Source organism: Mus pahari, chromosome 4 (genome assembly GCF_900095145.1).
Source record: "Mus pahari chromosome 4, PAHARI_EIJ_v1.1, whole genome shotgun sequence".
NCBI classification, from domain to species: Eukaryota; Metazoa; Chordata; class Mammalia; order Rodentia; family Muridae; genus Mus; species Mus pahari.
In genome coordinates this window covers 53,229,812-53,245,420 of record NC_034593.1, presented here as the reverse complement: position 1 = coordinate 53,245,420, position 15,609 = coordinate 53,229,812, and the positions used below count along the sequence as shown (strand labels likewise).

The following is a 15,609-nucleotide window of genomic DNA, read 5'->3' as shown; positions in this document are numbered from 1 at the left end:
CTTACAGCTGGATCTCATGGAGGCATTTCCCCAACTGAAGCTCCTTTCTCTGTGATAACTCCAGCTGTGTCAAGTTGACACAAAGCTATCCAGTACAGTTGGCTTCTCATTTCTGTTCTATTTCACCTTATTTAGCCTTTCTTTTTCCTTTGGCACTTCTCTTTATTAAATTCTATTTCTATATCCTTAATTCATTCATTTGCTTCTATTCTCTTGGGATTCATTCATGTCTTCACTGACAGCTTTCAACACATTTATAATTGTTCTTTTGATTTGTGTCTCTAGAGGTTCAGTTAAAACTCTCTCCTAGGGAGTTGCTGTAGAATTTGTTACTTTTGGAGGAGATATGTGGTATTGTGTAGGTTTCCTGTGAAACATTTGCCCATCTGAGGTTATCTGGGATTAGATCATTGGCTAATTTTTTTTCTTTTCTTTTTAAATTCAGGTCTTCTTTCTCCTTTCAATGGAGTTATTTGCAGTTATAGAGATACTAATTAGGTGCAGTACAGTATGATTTGGGTGGTTTATTTATTTTTTTATACTGATGTTCAGAACACCAGGCTACATTCCAGACCTCCATAAGCATTGTAGGATATCTGCAACAGCCATAAAAGGTAGTAGTAGTTTAATACAACTTAGCTACTCCTCAAGATCAGTTGTTTTAGGAAGCAAACGAACACCACTGATAGTACCGTGAGCATTGGTTTATTCATTATTGCTGGTATGAGCATAGAAAATAATGAAAAGGAAACAAGAAAGCACCTTAGGTTTGCTGATTATCACGCTGCTAAGTAGGACGTCAAGGAGGTGAGATGCATAGAGATGGGAAGGGTAGAGGCAAGAACAACAAAATAAACAGAGTAGGCTGTGTGACAATTGGGTTATGGTAAACTGGAAAAAAAAAGGAGTATCATACACTCAGATAAAGCAGACGAGTTTAATCTTTCAAGAGGACCAATAGAATTCCTGTTCATGAGAGAAGCTAAGGGATTTGAAAGAGGTGAAAGGCTAACAAGGAAGAGAAAGGGTGAGAAGGCTCAGGCACCCTGCTACACTGATCTTGAGTAGACTGTAGATAAGGATTAGCTACAGAAGGCAAAGAGCCATAGTGCCTTGGGAGGACATTGGCTTTGGACACTCCATGACCTCATGGAGTGGCTGTTGGTGTTGGTGTTGGTTTTAGTCTCAGTGCCTTCCCTGACCTCAGAGGGTGACTGAAATTTAGGTCCTGCCTTACTGACCTTCTTAACCACAGAGTATAACCAGTGATGGGGTTCTAAGTCTTTCATAGCTCCCTGAATATTTATGTGTTCTGGGGACTTCAAACCCCAACTGTAATGTTTGTATGGCAAGAATTTCATCCACTGCACTTTCTCCCCAGTTCAGGATTTTGATTTTTACTGATAGATTCCAGAATGACTGATCACAAAGAGTTGCAATGTATCAAGAGGCAGTATGCTTCATTTGTGTTCTGTATGGCTTTGTTTTTATGGTACCGAGGATTGACCCAAACATCGTGTTCATGTTAGTTCTGTGGCTTTTGAACTTACATGGCTCAAAACATGGAACTTACAGTCGGGATCAGTATTTAAACAAAGTTTAAGTTAAATAAATATGTGTTGGGAGAAAAAGTGGATGGGGTCATGGGGGGGAGGGGAGAGGGGAACCTGATATGGTACTGAGTGAGGGTAAAGGAGTGAAGCCCTGAGGGTCAGCAGAAAGAATGGAAACCGGCAACCTAGGGAGATAGGAGGTTGGGGGGGGGCTCCAGAGACCTGGGTGGTGAGAGACTCTCAGGATTCAAAGGGAGGGACCTTAGATGAAATGTCTGACAGTAGGGAAAGGGAACTTATAGAGCCCATCTCCAGCAGGAATACTGGGCATCAAGTGAGGGAGGGGGGGAATACTTCAGTCAAAACTCTTGACAAATAATTATTCCTGTCTTTAAGAATTACAGGGATGGAAATGGAGGGGAGCCTGAGGAAAAGAAGGTCCAGTGACAGGGCCAAAGTGGGATCCAGCTCAAGGGGAGGTTCCAAGGCCTGACACTATTACCGAGGCTGTGGAGCACTCACGAAAAGGGACCTAGCATGACTGCCCTCCAAAAGACCCAACAAGCAGCTGAAGGAGTCAGATGCAGATATGGACAGAAGCAGGTGACCACTTTTGTTGAACTAGGGAAGGCTGAAAGAAGCTGAGAAGGGCGACCCTGAAGGAGGACCAGCAGCCTCAATTAATATGGACTCCCGAGATCTCTCAAACACTGGACCACCAAACAGACAGCATACACCAGCTGATATGAGGCCCCCAATACACATACAGTAGAGGACTGCCGGGTTTGTGTTCATTCAGAAATGATGCACCTAACCCTCAAGAGATGAGGCTCCAGGGAATTTAGAGGTCAGGTGGGGGGGGGGGGGGGATATCCACATGGAGACTGAGGACTGTGGAGGAGGTAAGGGATGTGGAACAGTTGGAGGGTGGACAGGGGTGGGAATAAACTATGGAGTGTAAAAAAATAAATTAAAACGTGAGCTGATTTGTGTGTATTTCTCATCTTAAATCTTAAAGAAATTCCTTTGGTGAATGAAAGTACATGGTTCTTTATGATGCATAGTGTTTAGGTTTATAAATGGAACTGGAGTGTGGACAAGGTTAAACTCTATGTACTTTTGGCTCCAGGCATTAGTTATTAGCTGTTTTAACATCCTGTTTCAAAAACAATAAAGCAGTAATGTCTCTATGAAGGCAGTCTTTATAGCTGATTTCATTGAAGGAAATGTGTGCACTTTCTTAAATCTCAGCCAGTGAGATCGTAGAGGTGAAGTCCCCTCTCTTCTCTGGTCCTCAATTTTCTGTTTTTCTACCATGTATGTCATCAGAAGTGAAGGGAATGCTCCCGGGTTCTGTGGCACTTAATACTGACAGGGAGATGAGTCAGCATTCAACAGCAGACGGCACACAGAGTATGATGTCATGGTCACATTATGTCCATTTTACTTCATTCAAGCCTCTGCTCAATGTCACCTCTGAGAACACTAGCACTTGTGCCCCCAGTTACCATACTTACCTGCTAGCAAGTCAGCCCAAGCTATTTTGCATAGTTGACTTTCTGTTAAAATTACTGTAAGTAGATAAAGCTAATACTGATGATTGAAGATATCTTTTTAAGAAGGGTGAGGGGGAAGGGCAAATCATAAACCAAGCCCCTTGGATGAATGATGAAGTAATAGATATAGCAAATGAGTTTGTTTTCCCTGTATGTGTAAGAAAGGGTTGGTACCTAGCAGAGGGTCCCGCTCCATGAGCTGAGGACTTCTGTAGTAATAACTCCTTCTAAATGATATGTTTAGAAGGAAAAAAATTATATGCGGTATTTTTCAGGTGTATTTAATTGTTTCAATAGAGTACAGCTTCATGTGGAGTAATGTCAACATTACAATGGATTTTTGTGGTAGTATTTTCATCAATTAAAAGTCATCTGAAATAGAGTTTGGAGAGATGGCTCAATGGTTAGCAGGGCCTGAGTGCAGTTCCTAGTACCCACAATTGCCTGGAACTACAGCTCTAAGAGATCTGGCATCCTCTTCTGGCTTTCAGTCATCCACACACATGTGGCATATGCTCATACAGTCAGACAAACATGTATGTAAGTAAAATAATAAAAGCAAATCTTTAACAAAAAAACCTGAGGATACCTACCTGAAAGATGAACTACAGAACTAGTCCTTTATGGTATTCAAAAAATTGTACAGCTTTCTCCTTTGGATGAATGCCATGCACAATGGTTGCATATGTTAAGAATAACATAAATGTCCAACAGAACTCAAACCAGTAATGGAACTGTTATCTATAACTCGTATAAATAATAATACATTCACTGGGAACTGGTGGTGCACGCCTTTAATTCCAGCACTTAGGAGGCAGAGACAGGCAGATTTCTGAGTTCAAAGTCAGCCTGGTCTACAGAGTGAGTTCCAGGACAGTCAGGGCTATACAGAGAAACCCTGTCTCAAAAAAACAAATAATAATAATAATAATAATAATAATAATACATTCATCATCATTATTATTCTTTGTAATAAGTTTGGGAAATTCAAAGGAATCAACTTTCTTTTTATTTTTATTTATTTTTATTTATTATCATTTTCTTTATTTACATTTCAAATGCTATCCCGAAAGTTCCCTATACCACCCTCCCCGCCCTTGCTCCCCTACCCACCCACTCCCACTACTTGGCCCTGGCCTTCCCCTGTGCTGGGTCATATAAAGTCACCAAACCCAGTAATCAACTTTCAAGTGAGAAGTTTGCAGCCTTTGACAAATACTAAAAGCCAAAGTGAACACATAATAAAATGAAATGAGGAAACATACCATCTCTTTATATTAGAAATATTAGAACTTTGTTCTTTACAGCTACCAGGTACAGGATACCAGGTATCACCCGCTATTAGACTTCAAATTATAGTTCAGTCACATAATCTCTCTCTCTCTCTCTCTCTCTCTCTCTCTCTCTCTCTCTCTCTCTCTCTCTCACACACACACACACACACACACACACACACACTTCTCATCTACCACTTAAACTACTAGCTCATTAATGGAGCTGAGAGCTGAACTGTTTTAGAAGGCACCGATCAAATAACAGTTATATAGTCATTTAGTTTCTTAGCATTTAGAGATGACTGCTTAGAAAGGATTAACTGCCTTTGTTGCCATCCTTTAATACCAGAAAATTTATACATGACTATGTTCATAAAGATATACAAAATGATGTGAAATGTAGAGAAATAATTTACTACTCAATCTCAGACACACAAATATACTTAAGAAAGAGAAGTTTTATTAGGGCAATTTCGCTTTATTTTTCCATACAGCAAAGTCAACTACTGCAGTAATAATAAAGTAAGCATAAAACAAATTGCAGCCCTAGACAAAATACATAATTTTAAGCAACTACAAGCAGAAAGTAAGTTGTGATTACATAATCGTAAAACCAAGCTCATTGTCCTTTCGGCAGATGAAGGTGGGTGGGTTGCTGGTAAGTGCAACATCAGTAGCCAGCTGCAGTGACAGCTGGGCAACCAAGTCATTAAACAAGTGGCCATTGTCACATTTTGCTCTTTTGAGTGCTTCTGAGTTAAAATTAAAACTGTGAAATTTGAACTTTTTTTTTTTTCACCTGCGGAAAGAACATGATCTACAGCAATTAAAAAACAATCACAGAACAACTACAGGTGTGCTGTTTGGTTTGCCTGTTTACAGTTGAAATTTTGTGAAAGTCAATAGTTGTTTTCAAGATTTCATTTTGTGAACATTAAACCACTGAAATTGGTAGATATCGATCTGAATAATATATGTCCTTAGCATAGTTCTTTCTCTCTCTCTCTCTCTCTCTCTCTCTTTTTTTTTTTTTTGAAGTTTTAAACATGCAGTAGTTTTGAAAACAATGTAAGGAATATCTGATCCATGATTTCATCTTAGTGGCTGAAGTACCTGCTATTTTTTGGTAATGATCTTCAGGCAGATTTGGCCCAATGGAGTTTTGTCAGTCATGGGATCTCGGAAGGATGGCAAATCTTTCCAGCTGAAAAATCCTGGCAAACTACAAGCTGTCCACAAAAAGCAAAGCGACGTGTTTGAAGGGTATGGAGTGCTAACTCTGTGCCACTTTTGCAAGCAATTTTGCTCAGTCTGTCATTTCATTAGCCTTAACAAAACTCCTTGTAATTATAGACGTTTTTATTCAAAATAAGATCTTGCTATTATACAGGTTTCTCTCTTTTGACTATATACAGAAGTGCAAAAAGTCAACCTTCTCTCTAGACTTCCCAACATGCTAAATTGCAGCATCATCAACCCTCAAGAGTTTGCACACACGCTAAAATTCTCATTACGTAAACTTTGAGTATTTGGATTATCAACAAAAAGTCCCTTGTTCTATTTATTGATTATGCAGCTTATTTATAACAAGGCCTGATATTCAGGGATTTCAAAAATATTAAACAATACTTTAACATTTGAAATGGATACAGTAGAAAATAAATTTTATTCTAATATCTAGGATCTAGATCTTCTCATAATAACTAATTACAAACAAAATAAATCATCAAAATATTACTCAATTGTCTGCCAGGATTGTTGCCATAGCAACAACTTAACTTCTTACTTAGCAATGATTATATATTTATAAGATATCCATATAAAAGATCTTTGTTCTTTTAATGAAAACTAGACAAGAACAATGACTGACATTCTTACACTGTAATATTAAATCAGTAAAATATAAATCATTTAGTTAACAATACGGATATTCATATGACACTACATGTAATTTAAAACTGAGTATGTTATGAAGAAAAAACTACTTTAATTTTTTTTTTGTATTTTGAAAAATTCATTGGTAAAATCTAATAAAACAATAGTCTAAAAACTGAAATGGTATTCAACTGTTAATAGAAAATGAAAATCTAATAAATGTAGGAAATGAAAAACTACATTTTAACAAGAAAAATAAGTAATATTCTATAACATAACTAACTACAATAACATGTGAAGTCACCATTACTCTCTTAACACGATTGAAATTACATTGGTATGGGTTCCAACCCGTAATGTAATAATCTAAGGCTTTAATAGATGTACAGTACAATCAGGAAAATCAACACATCAGTCTTATATTAGAAAGCATCTCTCTCAAGCATAAAAACTTGCAGTAAACTTGGAAGTATGGAAAGTTCTATAACAGAACTCTCACTTCTCCCATTCCACACTAGAACTGCCAGTGACCTGGCCCCTACTCAGCGATTTTAGAACTGCTGAACAGAGCAAAAATATCCTTTACTAGCTGCAACATCCAAACCACAAAAAAGGGGAATTCCTTTGGATGAATCCATTCTTAAAAACTGAATGCACATCTATTTTTAAAATTTTTTTAAAAGGCTTTCTAAGGCTATAAGCAGTTAATCTGAACAAAAGAATCACATATAAAATTCACCCATGTACTTAACCCACCCAATTACTAGGTTAATTAAACATTTCCCATTTTCATATTTTGGTTTATCATGCATCTGATGACAGTGCTGTTCTCTTTGTTTAGAGTCACTATTTTGAATGTGACTGTGATGAAGCAGTAAGCAAACGTGAACCCATTTCTGCAAAGCATTTATAGTCTTTTGACTTTTGACAGAGGCTATAAATAGAAGCAAAATAATTTCCTCAAATATTTTTTGTTATTGTGTCTCAGAAATGGCATATCCCTTTTGAATAACATGTTATATAGTAGAGTATGCATAAATATTACACTACAATGCATTAAAATAATTTTATATATCTATCATATATATCTCCAGTATGTGTAGGTTATCTGTATTGAGTTTGTGTTGTGCTGTCTATTGTTACTGTAAAGTTAAATTGGCCATTTCTGAGACAGCTTTGGTTTCAAAAACAAAAAAGAAAAGAATGGTGCCCTTTGATTGATTAGTACTAGCAAATAAGCAACAAAATGTGGCTCCAGAAACAATAACACTGAAGAAATAATACTCTAATTTGATGTACAGTCTATGGCACTTCATGAGAATCCTTAACAACATGGTACTTAAAGCCATGATGTGCTTTAAAATATACACAGTTGTGGTTTTGCTTGGCACATTCATCTCTGTCAGTTCCCTCCCTCACCATGTCTTACAATCTATTACAGTAAAAATATTACTCTTAAACAAAAATGACTCTGCATGCGCGCTCTCAGCTCTAACGGCGATTTTAAATACAAGGTGCACCTTTGTTACTTGTAAACCTTGAAAGAAATAAACTTATTTTTAAAAAATTATATCTTGGTCTACAGACGTACCAATACATAATAGAATCATGGTTACACCATAGTCTGTCTTTTCAAGATGGCATGAATATATAGGAAACTAATTATGTATGCATATTTTAATGCATAACTCTGTGCTACAAAAGAAAGACAATGTTGTTTTAGATAGGAATATCACCTCAGCACAAATACCAATTGAATGTACAAAGTGTGTAGGCAACAGTGTGCAGCAAGTTCCCATGTTGTCTTTTCTTCTGGTTAACATGCAATATGTGGATGTCTTGTGGCTGAGGGATTTTTGTGTGTTGCTTGACAGTATATACAATATGGCTAATGACGTCGTCTTTACTCTAATCAAGCACACTGTCCTTTTCTCTTTGTATGATCTAGAATAGGAAAAGAGATGATCTTTGTTCAAACATAGAATTACTTAAAGCATTTTCCAGTATATAGTAATATACATATACCAGGTACACGTATGCCAGGTACACGCAGACACACACACACACACACACACACACACACACACACCCATCTTGATACGCTGACAAAAGCTCCTTCTAAACATATAACCAACAAAGTAGTGTGCTTATTTCATGCACTTGACCAACTATGAAGGAACAGCATTTTATCCCTCCCTCCTTTTTTGAGACAGGATCTAACTGTATATCCTGCCTAACCTGGAGCTTGTTATATAGACCAGGCTCTTCTTGAATTCACTGAAATCCACTCATATTTGCTTCCCACGTGCTGGGATTAAAGGTATGTACCATCATACCTGGCCAGAACTACTCTGAGAAAGTTACAAAATGGACAAAAATGAATTTAAATAACTGTTAGCTGCAACACATCTTTGGCGGGGGTCCTCAGCCGTGGTACATTTTGTCCTTAAATGCCTCTCCCTCTGACCTCCACTCTCTCTCTTCTGGAACTGGTATGTCTGGCTCTTGCTATGGATTCTCGTCACTTTTTTTTTTTTTTTTTTTTTTAAACTACCATTGCAGGCCTGACCTGTGCTCTGTTCCTACTTCAATTCAAGGTCTCTTCTATTACACTAGCCTTCCCTGTCCAAATGCCTTCTTTTATAACTACTGAGAAGAGAAGCTCTTGTACCTCTGCCTCAATGGAAGCTCATTCCAAGTTCTCCCGTTTTCATACAGAGCTATGAGATCATTCACATCATTGCAACACTAATATGGAAACCCCATAAAGCAGTGCCAAACCTTATCACTGACAGAATCAAAGGAAGTGACAAAGAGCCAGCATCTGCCCACTGACAGGACTGAGTTTTAAATGGCTCTTTGTAAATGTAAAACATTAGTATACTAATGTGGGAGAACTGCAGCCGAAACTGAATGTCCCATTCAGCCCAAAATCCTGCTCTGTGGCTTTAAGGTATCTTTTTAAGGTAAGTTCCTCAGATTTGACTCATAGTTTCTAATTACTTTTGCTATATTATATTTGTGTTTATATTTATTTGTAATTTGAAATAAAAACTCACAATATATTATCCTTCAATATTTTGTATTTTAAATATTAACATATTCCAACCACAAATATAGAGTTGTTATATTTCATAATAAACTTACTGTTTTGTGACGACAGCTCTACATCTGGGTAACATACTTGTGGCTAGTCAGATGTTCGGCAGATATTATGGGTATCTAGCAAATAAAAAATTGTTTAATGAATGATCCATGCAAGCAAGCCAACCACCAAGAGGTGAAAACATCTTAATATTAAACTTATAAAAACAGTGAGATTCAGCTGTGAAGTGACAGCCCTCATCTGGTCAACATGATATTAAGTTAACGTAAATGCAAATGCCAGAGAAGCAAGTCACTGCTTGTAATCTTCATGTTAAATACTATTCTACAAATGTTACCAGTACTTAGGAAGGAAGAGAAGTATAGCTATCAAAACTTCATGCAGAGCAGTTGTTAAAAGAAGCCCTTTTTGTTGGCCTACACACACGCGCGCGCGCGCGCGCTCGCACACACCCCGTGGTTTCAAATTCTTAGCAATAATAGTGAAATCAAGAGTAAAAAATGTCTTGGCTAATTTTGTGAAAGCAAATTTCTAACATTTCATTCAGATCAAAGTGTTTAACTTTTGTCTCAAATTAAAACATCACAAAATAGTAATTAAAAAATAACTTGGAAAGAGACTAGGTTTTCTCCTTGGCAGACTTCAGCATTTCTACTACACATTTCACTGCATTTAAATAGGCAAGTAAGTAGTCAGACAGCTGGAGAAAAAAACACAAAAAGAAACTGGTACAGAGGTTACTTTTTCCAATATACAAGAGCCAGGAAATTGGACGTGTGATCTGATTCTCTTTCAAGCGCCAACAAAAGACTAGGAAGTGGGAGAGGTAGCCCCACAGCTTGAGGGGAGCAGAGGCCTGCGGACATTGGTTCTAACAACATTGATTTGTATTTTTGGTTGTGTGATCCTAAGCAAAGCAACTGGTGAGTGCATTTCAGCTTATTCTGTACAATGCACTAAATCCACTTCAGAAAGTCTGTTGGGGTAACAATGAACTCACGTTCCTGAAGGCTTTTGCTATTGTTTTAATTTAAATATCCTCGATTATCTCAATCTACTAAAAACTATATTTCACTATGTGCCTTCTAATCGTCATTTCTTAGCTGACATTTTACACAGTTTTACAGCAATGGCAAATGGCACAAAAACTGTGCTTCAAGCATAAGGAAGCTTCTCATACCATTGTTCCTGCTGCTGCAGGACAGGATGTTGCACCCAACAGTGTAGAAGCATCAAGGATGGGGCTGTCGAAACATACCAAGGACCTTCAACACCACTCAATGCAGATGAAGGGCCAGCTATAAACTTCTGCATGCATGCAGGCTGTATTTTGTGGTATGAGCTATTTCCAGCATTGCTAATGTACTGTAGGCATATACATATGTATGTATATGTAGATATAATATATGTGTGTATATATATATATCCATTCTCTTTTCTTTGGTTGTAAAATAGTAATAGTATGAAGACCCAAGAATTATGCATGAAATGGTCACAGCACAATGCAAGAAGTAAAGTGTCCCTTACAATCCAAGAGGCCAAGGGCATGTTGAATTTGCTTTGCTATAGTTGTGCTTACACCAGCAATTCTATAGTCATATATGATATGCACACAAGCCTCCAGCATCGTTTATGTGCACCATAAATTGTCTGTACCAAATCCACTTAAAACAACAATCATGCCACATATTCACACGCTCTTGTCCTTTAAATGAGTCTTACGTGTTTGCATAAATCTAAGGCTATTTTGATAAGTTTGAAAAACTAATTATTTTTTTCAAAGAAATATTTAAGGCCTGTCTGGAACTTAAAATTAAATCTATTTGGAATTATATACTTGAAAGTCATTAATGACTATATTAATAGCTGAAAATTCATCAAAAGATGATATATTGAAAAAGATGAGAAGGTGTCTGTTCCTCACTGTAATGACAGTCGCTGTACTTGTCCCATGGTACTACATGGAGTCTATCTGACACGGCTTCTCCGTCCTCTCACTAGGCTCTATCTAACCTGAGTCACTGTGTGGACCGTGTGTAATCTGCTTTAGTGCCTTCCATACATCACCACCCCTACTGAACTATGCTATCCTAACATGCATATATGAATATTCAAGGCCAGATTTACTTCTAAAATGTGAGCTTTATTAGTGCAGAGCTGGAAAATATTTTCTGTAAAGAAAATTCAGAAAATGCTGGTGGGAGTAATGGTATTTTTAAATTTAAATACCTTAAATGACCATTTTACTTTAACTAGTCCATTCTTGTCCATATCATGTAAATTTAAGTAGGTCCCATCTGCTTAAAAGAACTCTGCATGTTTCTTTGCTCCGTATTTTAACTGAGCATAGGATAACTGTTATTTATCATATATGATTTCTTTTACTTTTCAATATCTCCAACATTTATTCAGGCTAACTGTAGAAATAACAGCCCTTAATTTCATTTTTCATTTAAAATAGCAAGAATCATAACTGAAAGATGATGCATATAAAAGTAATTAATTTTAGTAAGCAATTTGCTTATCGACATTTATACTGTAAAAATTTTATAGAGAAAACAACTATTTACAAGAGTGGTCATTTGTGGCATAGAAATGCATTTATATATTTTCGTTTTTATTAAGAGTTTAGGAAAAGAACTAAAAAACTATATATTAGATGCTTTAAGAATTACCTCATAATTGCTTTCATTTTGGTTGGCCAAAGTACAGATTAGTTAAGAAAAATGAGAATTGCTTGTGTAAATATCAGTTAAGTAGCTTCAGAAAGCGCTGCCAAAACTTTGGAGCACTTATAAATGGCATAAAGGGAATCTGTGGCTCGTCATAAAGGGAATGTGTAGGCCAACAAGAGGAATCTTTGAAAACCCATGCTCATGAGAGCGCCCTCTACAGCTTTCCCATACACAGGCCTCCCAGTGAGCAGAACGGGAGATCCATGTGCTAAAGCGGTTGGACTGGGTCCTATTAAGAGTTGGTTTTTTTAAGAAACAAAGCTGTAAATTAGCAAACCTGGTTGGCTGTGGCTGTTGCAGCGAAGGGAACACTTGTGGCAGATGTTGTTGCTGCGGACACAGTGGCTGGCGTAGCACCGTGCACCATGGGAACTTTCGGAGGGAAAATCATATAAGCAAACATACAGAAGAGTGTAGCAATATGGAAACCATGGCAACATGGAGGAGATCATTGGGCATGGTATTTATCATAGCAAGAAGCCATGTGACAGGACATCATCACCAGCGAGTGACATGCAATCACAGCGCAAAGCAGGACAACATTCCAAGGAGAGAGGGGAAGGGAGGGATGAAAGAGAAAAAAAAAAGGGGGGGGGAAAAAGCTTGTTACCATTAAATCAAGAAAATTGACACAAACAGGCTTAATTTGCTAAGTTAAAAAACAAGAATTTTATATAGTGTTTATAGACATTAAAATATAAATAATATATAGGTATTTACTTTGTACAGTTAGCCATTTGAATAAAAGTTCTTTTTTTTAAATTATTCACTATTATGAAAATATACAATCATTACTTTTACGAGATAGACTTGTTTTTATATACCAGAACTCAAAGTCCAATCAAAATCCACTAATAGTGACTAAAGGAAACTTGTGTGGAAAGAAAACATTTATGTGGGACCATGTCAATTAAATAGAAAATAGCATTTAATTGACAAGTGTTAGTAAAAAGGAAATGGACTTGCCCAATAGATAAAAGTTAAACTTAGCAGTGGATTTTGAGGGGCTGTGAGCTGCACCGTAGGTTTAAGATAATCAAGAAACAAAGCTGGCACCTACCAACACTTGTAGCGGGTGTCATGCACAATATTGAGCCTGCCCATCATGCATTGCAACAGGAAGGTGGATTTGAAAAGGGAAAAGAATTAAAACATCCCATCACACGTGTAATTAGGAAATTCATTTGAACAAAGAAGAAAAATTGTTATTGTGGGAACAGTGGCATGTACATGTCAGCACGATCAAATCACACAGTAGAGAGCACAGTGGTCGTTAGAACTAGTCCCAAAGGGGAGTGAAAGCCAGTTCACTGTGTGCTGGTACACCCTGAGTCTCTGAACTGCTGCCTACAAACGGAGGGTTTCCAAGGAAACGTACACCTATTTCATTCTCTAGAACTCCTGTAACGCCTTTGTCAACCCAGCGGCTGGCTCTCTCACTGCTTCGCTACTGCCGAATCCTACCCATGAATGCATTAATGTTTTCTTTACACTAAATACCCTGAATAATTCGAAATCATATTTACTATTAAAATGCTAAAAACCTCAGGGCATGAAACTGACTGAACAGAAACTCATTTTAACTTCTGGGCTTTGTCCTGTGCTCACTGTAGCAGCAACCATACAGACACAAACAAGGTTATAACCATGCAGACAAAAAACTTTATTTAGAGGCCTATGAAGTGGTAAATAAACAATATGCAAAAAAACCTGAAAATTTATTTCTTTAGTTTAGAATTCAAATGCACAAAATATATTGTGGGGGAGCATACTTTCTTAGGAATCTCAAACTAGTTTATCTGTTGGTATCTGGCAAAAGAGACTGATTTCCAGTTCTAGACCCACAAGACTTCTGAGATGAGCCAATGTTTACAAAAACTAAAAGGCAAGAATTTGCTAATTAGACTTTGATAAAATCCCTGAGTGGGAGATAATGAGGATGCACAGGTCTCACATGTGGGGTCTGAATGTGAGAACTCAGTATAAATGCCACATTCATAACTCCTGTTGTTCTCCTGCACACAAATACTGAAAACCTGCCTATTTTTTACCAAGTACACACCATACTCACATATGGAGAACCTGTTCTGACTGACTACAAGATTATTTTAGAATTCTAAGTTTTAAAATATAAAATGATTTTGTATTTCTATCTAAATCTTTGAATCTTGGCACACCCTGTTTAAATACTAGCAGCATCTGTGATGAACATTTGTTAGAAAAAAATATCTGCCAACTGAGTCCTGTCAGAGATGGCTTTACACAACAAACTGCCATTGAGAAACTTAACTGAAATGCAGATCACTCAAGTGGCATTGCAGTTACATCTGCAGTGAGTGCTATCTGACCATGGGCAGCAAAGCCAGATTAAAGTGAGTCCTGGGTTTAGGGAAGCAAGCTAATATCCTATAGGGATGCAGTACATAAGACACTTGAATAGATTTGTAGTTTGCTAGTACTACTGTATAAAGACTTTTGAAAGGGCAACAAGAACAAAACAGACCAAAAACAAAGAATAGAATTTGAGACAACACAGCAAGCACAACTTAATGCTGGGTCTAGATTCTGTATAAGCACTGCCCTCCAAGGCAGGAGGACTGGGAAGGAAAATAGCAAAGGAAAATGAAGGAGCATAGTGTGCTGCCTAAGGAACACTGAAGCCCTTTAAATATTATCCAAGTTACAGGTTTTGAATTGAGTATGATGCTGCACTTTGCCTACTGTATTCCATTCTCTTATGCACAATTGAGCCTGCGCGTGCTGGAAATGAGCTGACCTTTCTCCATAACCTTAGCGTGTCCTGACTGAATTTTCATTCGGGTTATCACCCTCATTATCACTGTAACCAATGCACACAGTTTCAGAAGGGATTTGTAGCAAATAAACACAAGGCAGCGGTGGCAATACTAGGGGTGCAGTAACTCACAAGTGTGGACACGGTGCTGTAGGACCCTCTTACCCAAACCAAAAGCCATTTTGAAATGATTGTAATATTCATCTTTACTTCCAATGGGTTAATTGGCTAGTGATTCACAAATAGTCAATTTAAAGTTCCCCTCGGTTTTTCACACAAGACAAAATTGAAGCAAAAGTGTTGGTCAGTTCCCCATTTCCCCTAGAACTATGTTTATACAGCAGAATGGTGTGGTTCTGAGAAATGTGTCACTGTGATTACATTATCTTTTAAATTAAAAATTTTGATTATCTGTGTGAATATAAAAAATACTTATATAAAATAAGTAAATTAAAGGTATAGTTAAGGAGAAAAACATTAATGAAAGAGAGAAAATGTTATAGTCAGGGATCTAATTGGAATGTCTATGTGATAATTTTTGCTTATTTAAGTTGATAGTAAGAACTATAAAGATAATTTGACATACTCTAAAAATAATAAATAATTTTACTACTTAAAATTTGCAGTCAATAAATTGTTGAAACTGATATTCAAATATGTAACAGCTTCCTTATTTTTACTATTTATAAATATTTTAACTATTTATAAATATTTTA

General features: G+C 37.0%; 1 protein-coding gene across 15 annotated transcripts in view; it reads right to left on the bottom strand.

The window, feature by feature from the left end:
- Positions 1–4,823: 4,823 nt before the first annotated feature.
- Mbnl1 (muscleblind like splicing regulator 1) overlaps positions 4,824–15,609 on the bottom strand; it is a 140,884-nt gene continuing 130,098 nt past the window's right edge. For 6 of the 15 annotated variants that reach the window (XM_029537358.1, XM_029537350.1, XM_029537352.1 and 3 more), the window contains 4 exons: positions 13,160–13,195; positions 12,377–12,471; positions 9,406–9,480; positions 4,824–8,202 (listed from right to left, as the gene is read on the bottom strand). In XM_029537358.1, the coding sequence (XP_029393218.1) occupies positions 9,424–9,480; positions 12,377–12,471; positions 13,160–13,195 (188 nt within the window). In that variant the 3' untranslated portion in view covers positions 4,824–8,202; positions 9,406–9,423. The remainder of the gene's footprint in view (positions 8,203–9,405; positions 9,481–12,376; positions 12,472–13,159; positions 13,196–15,609) is intronic. The other 9 variants (XM_029537351.1, XM_029537353.1, XM_021196902.2 and 6 more) reach the window with 3 other exon arrangements.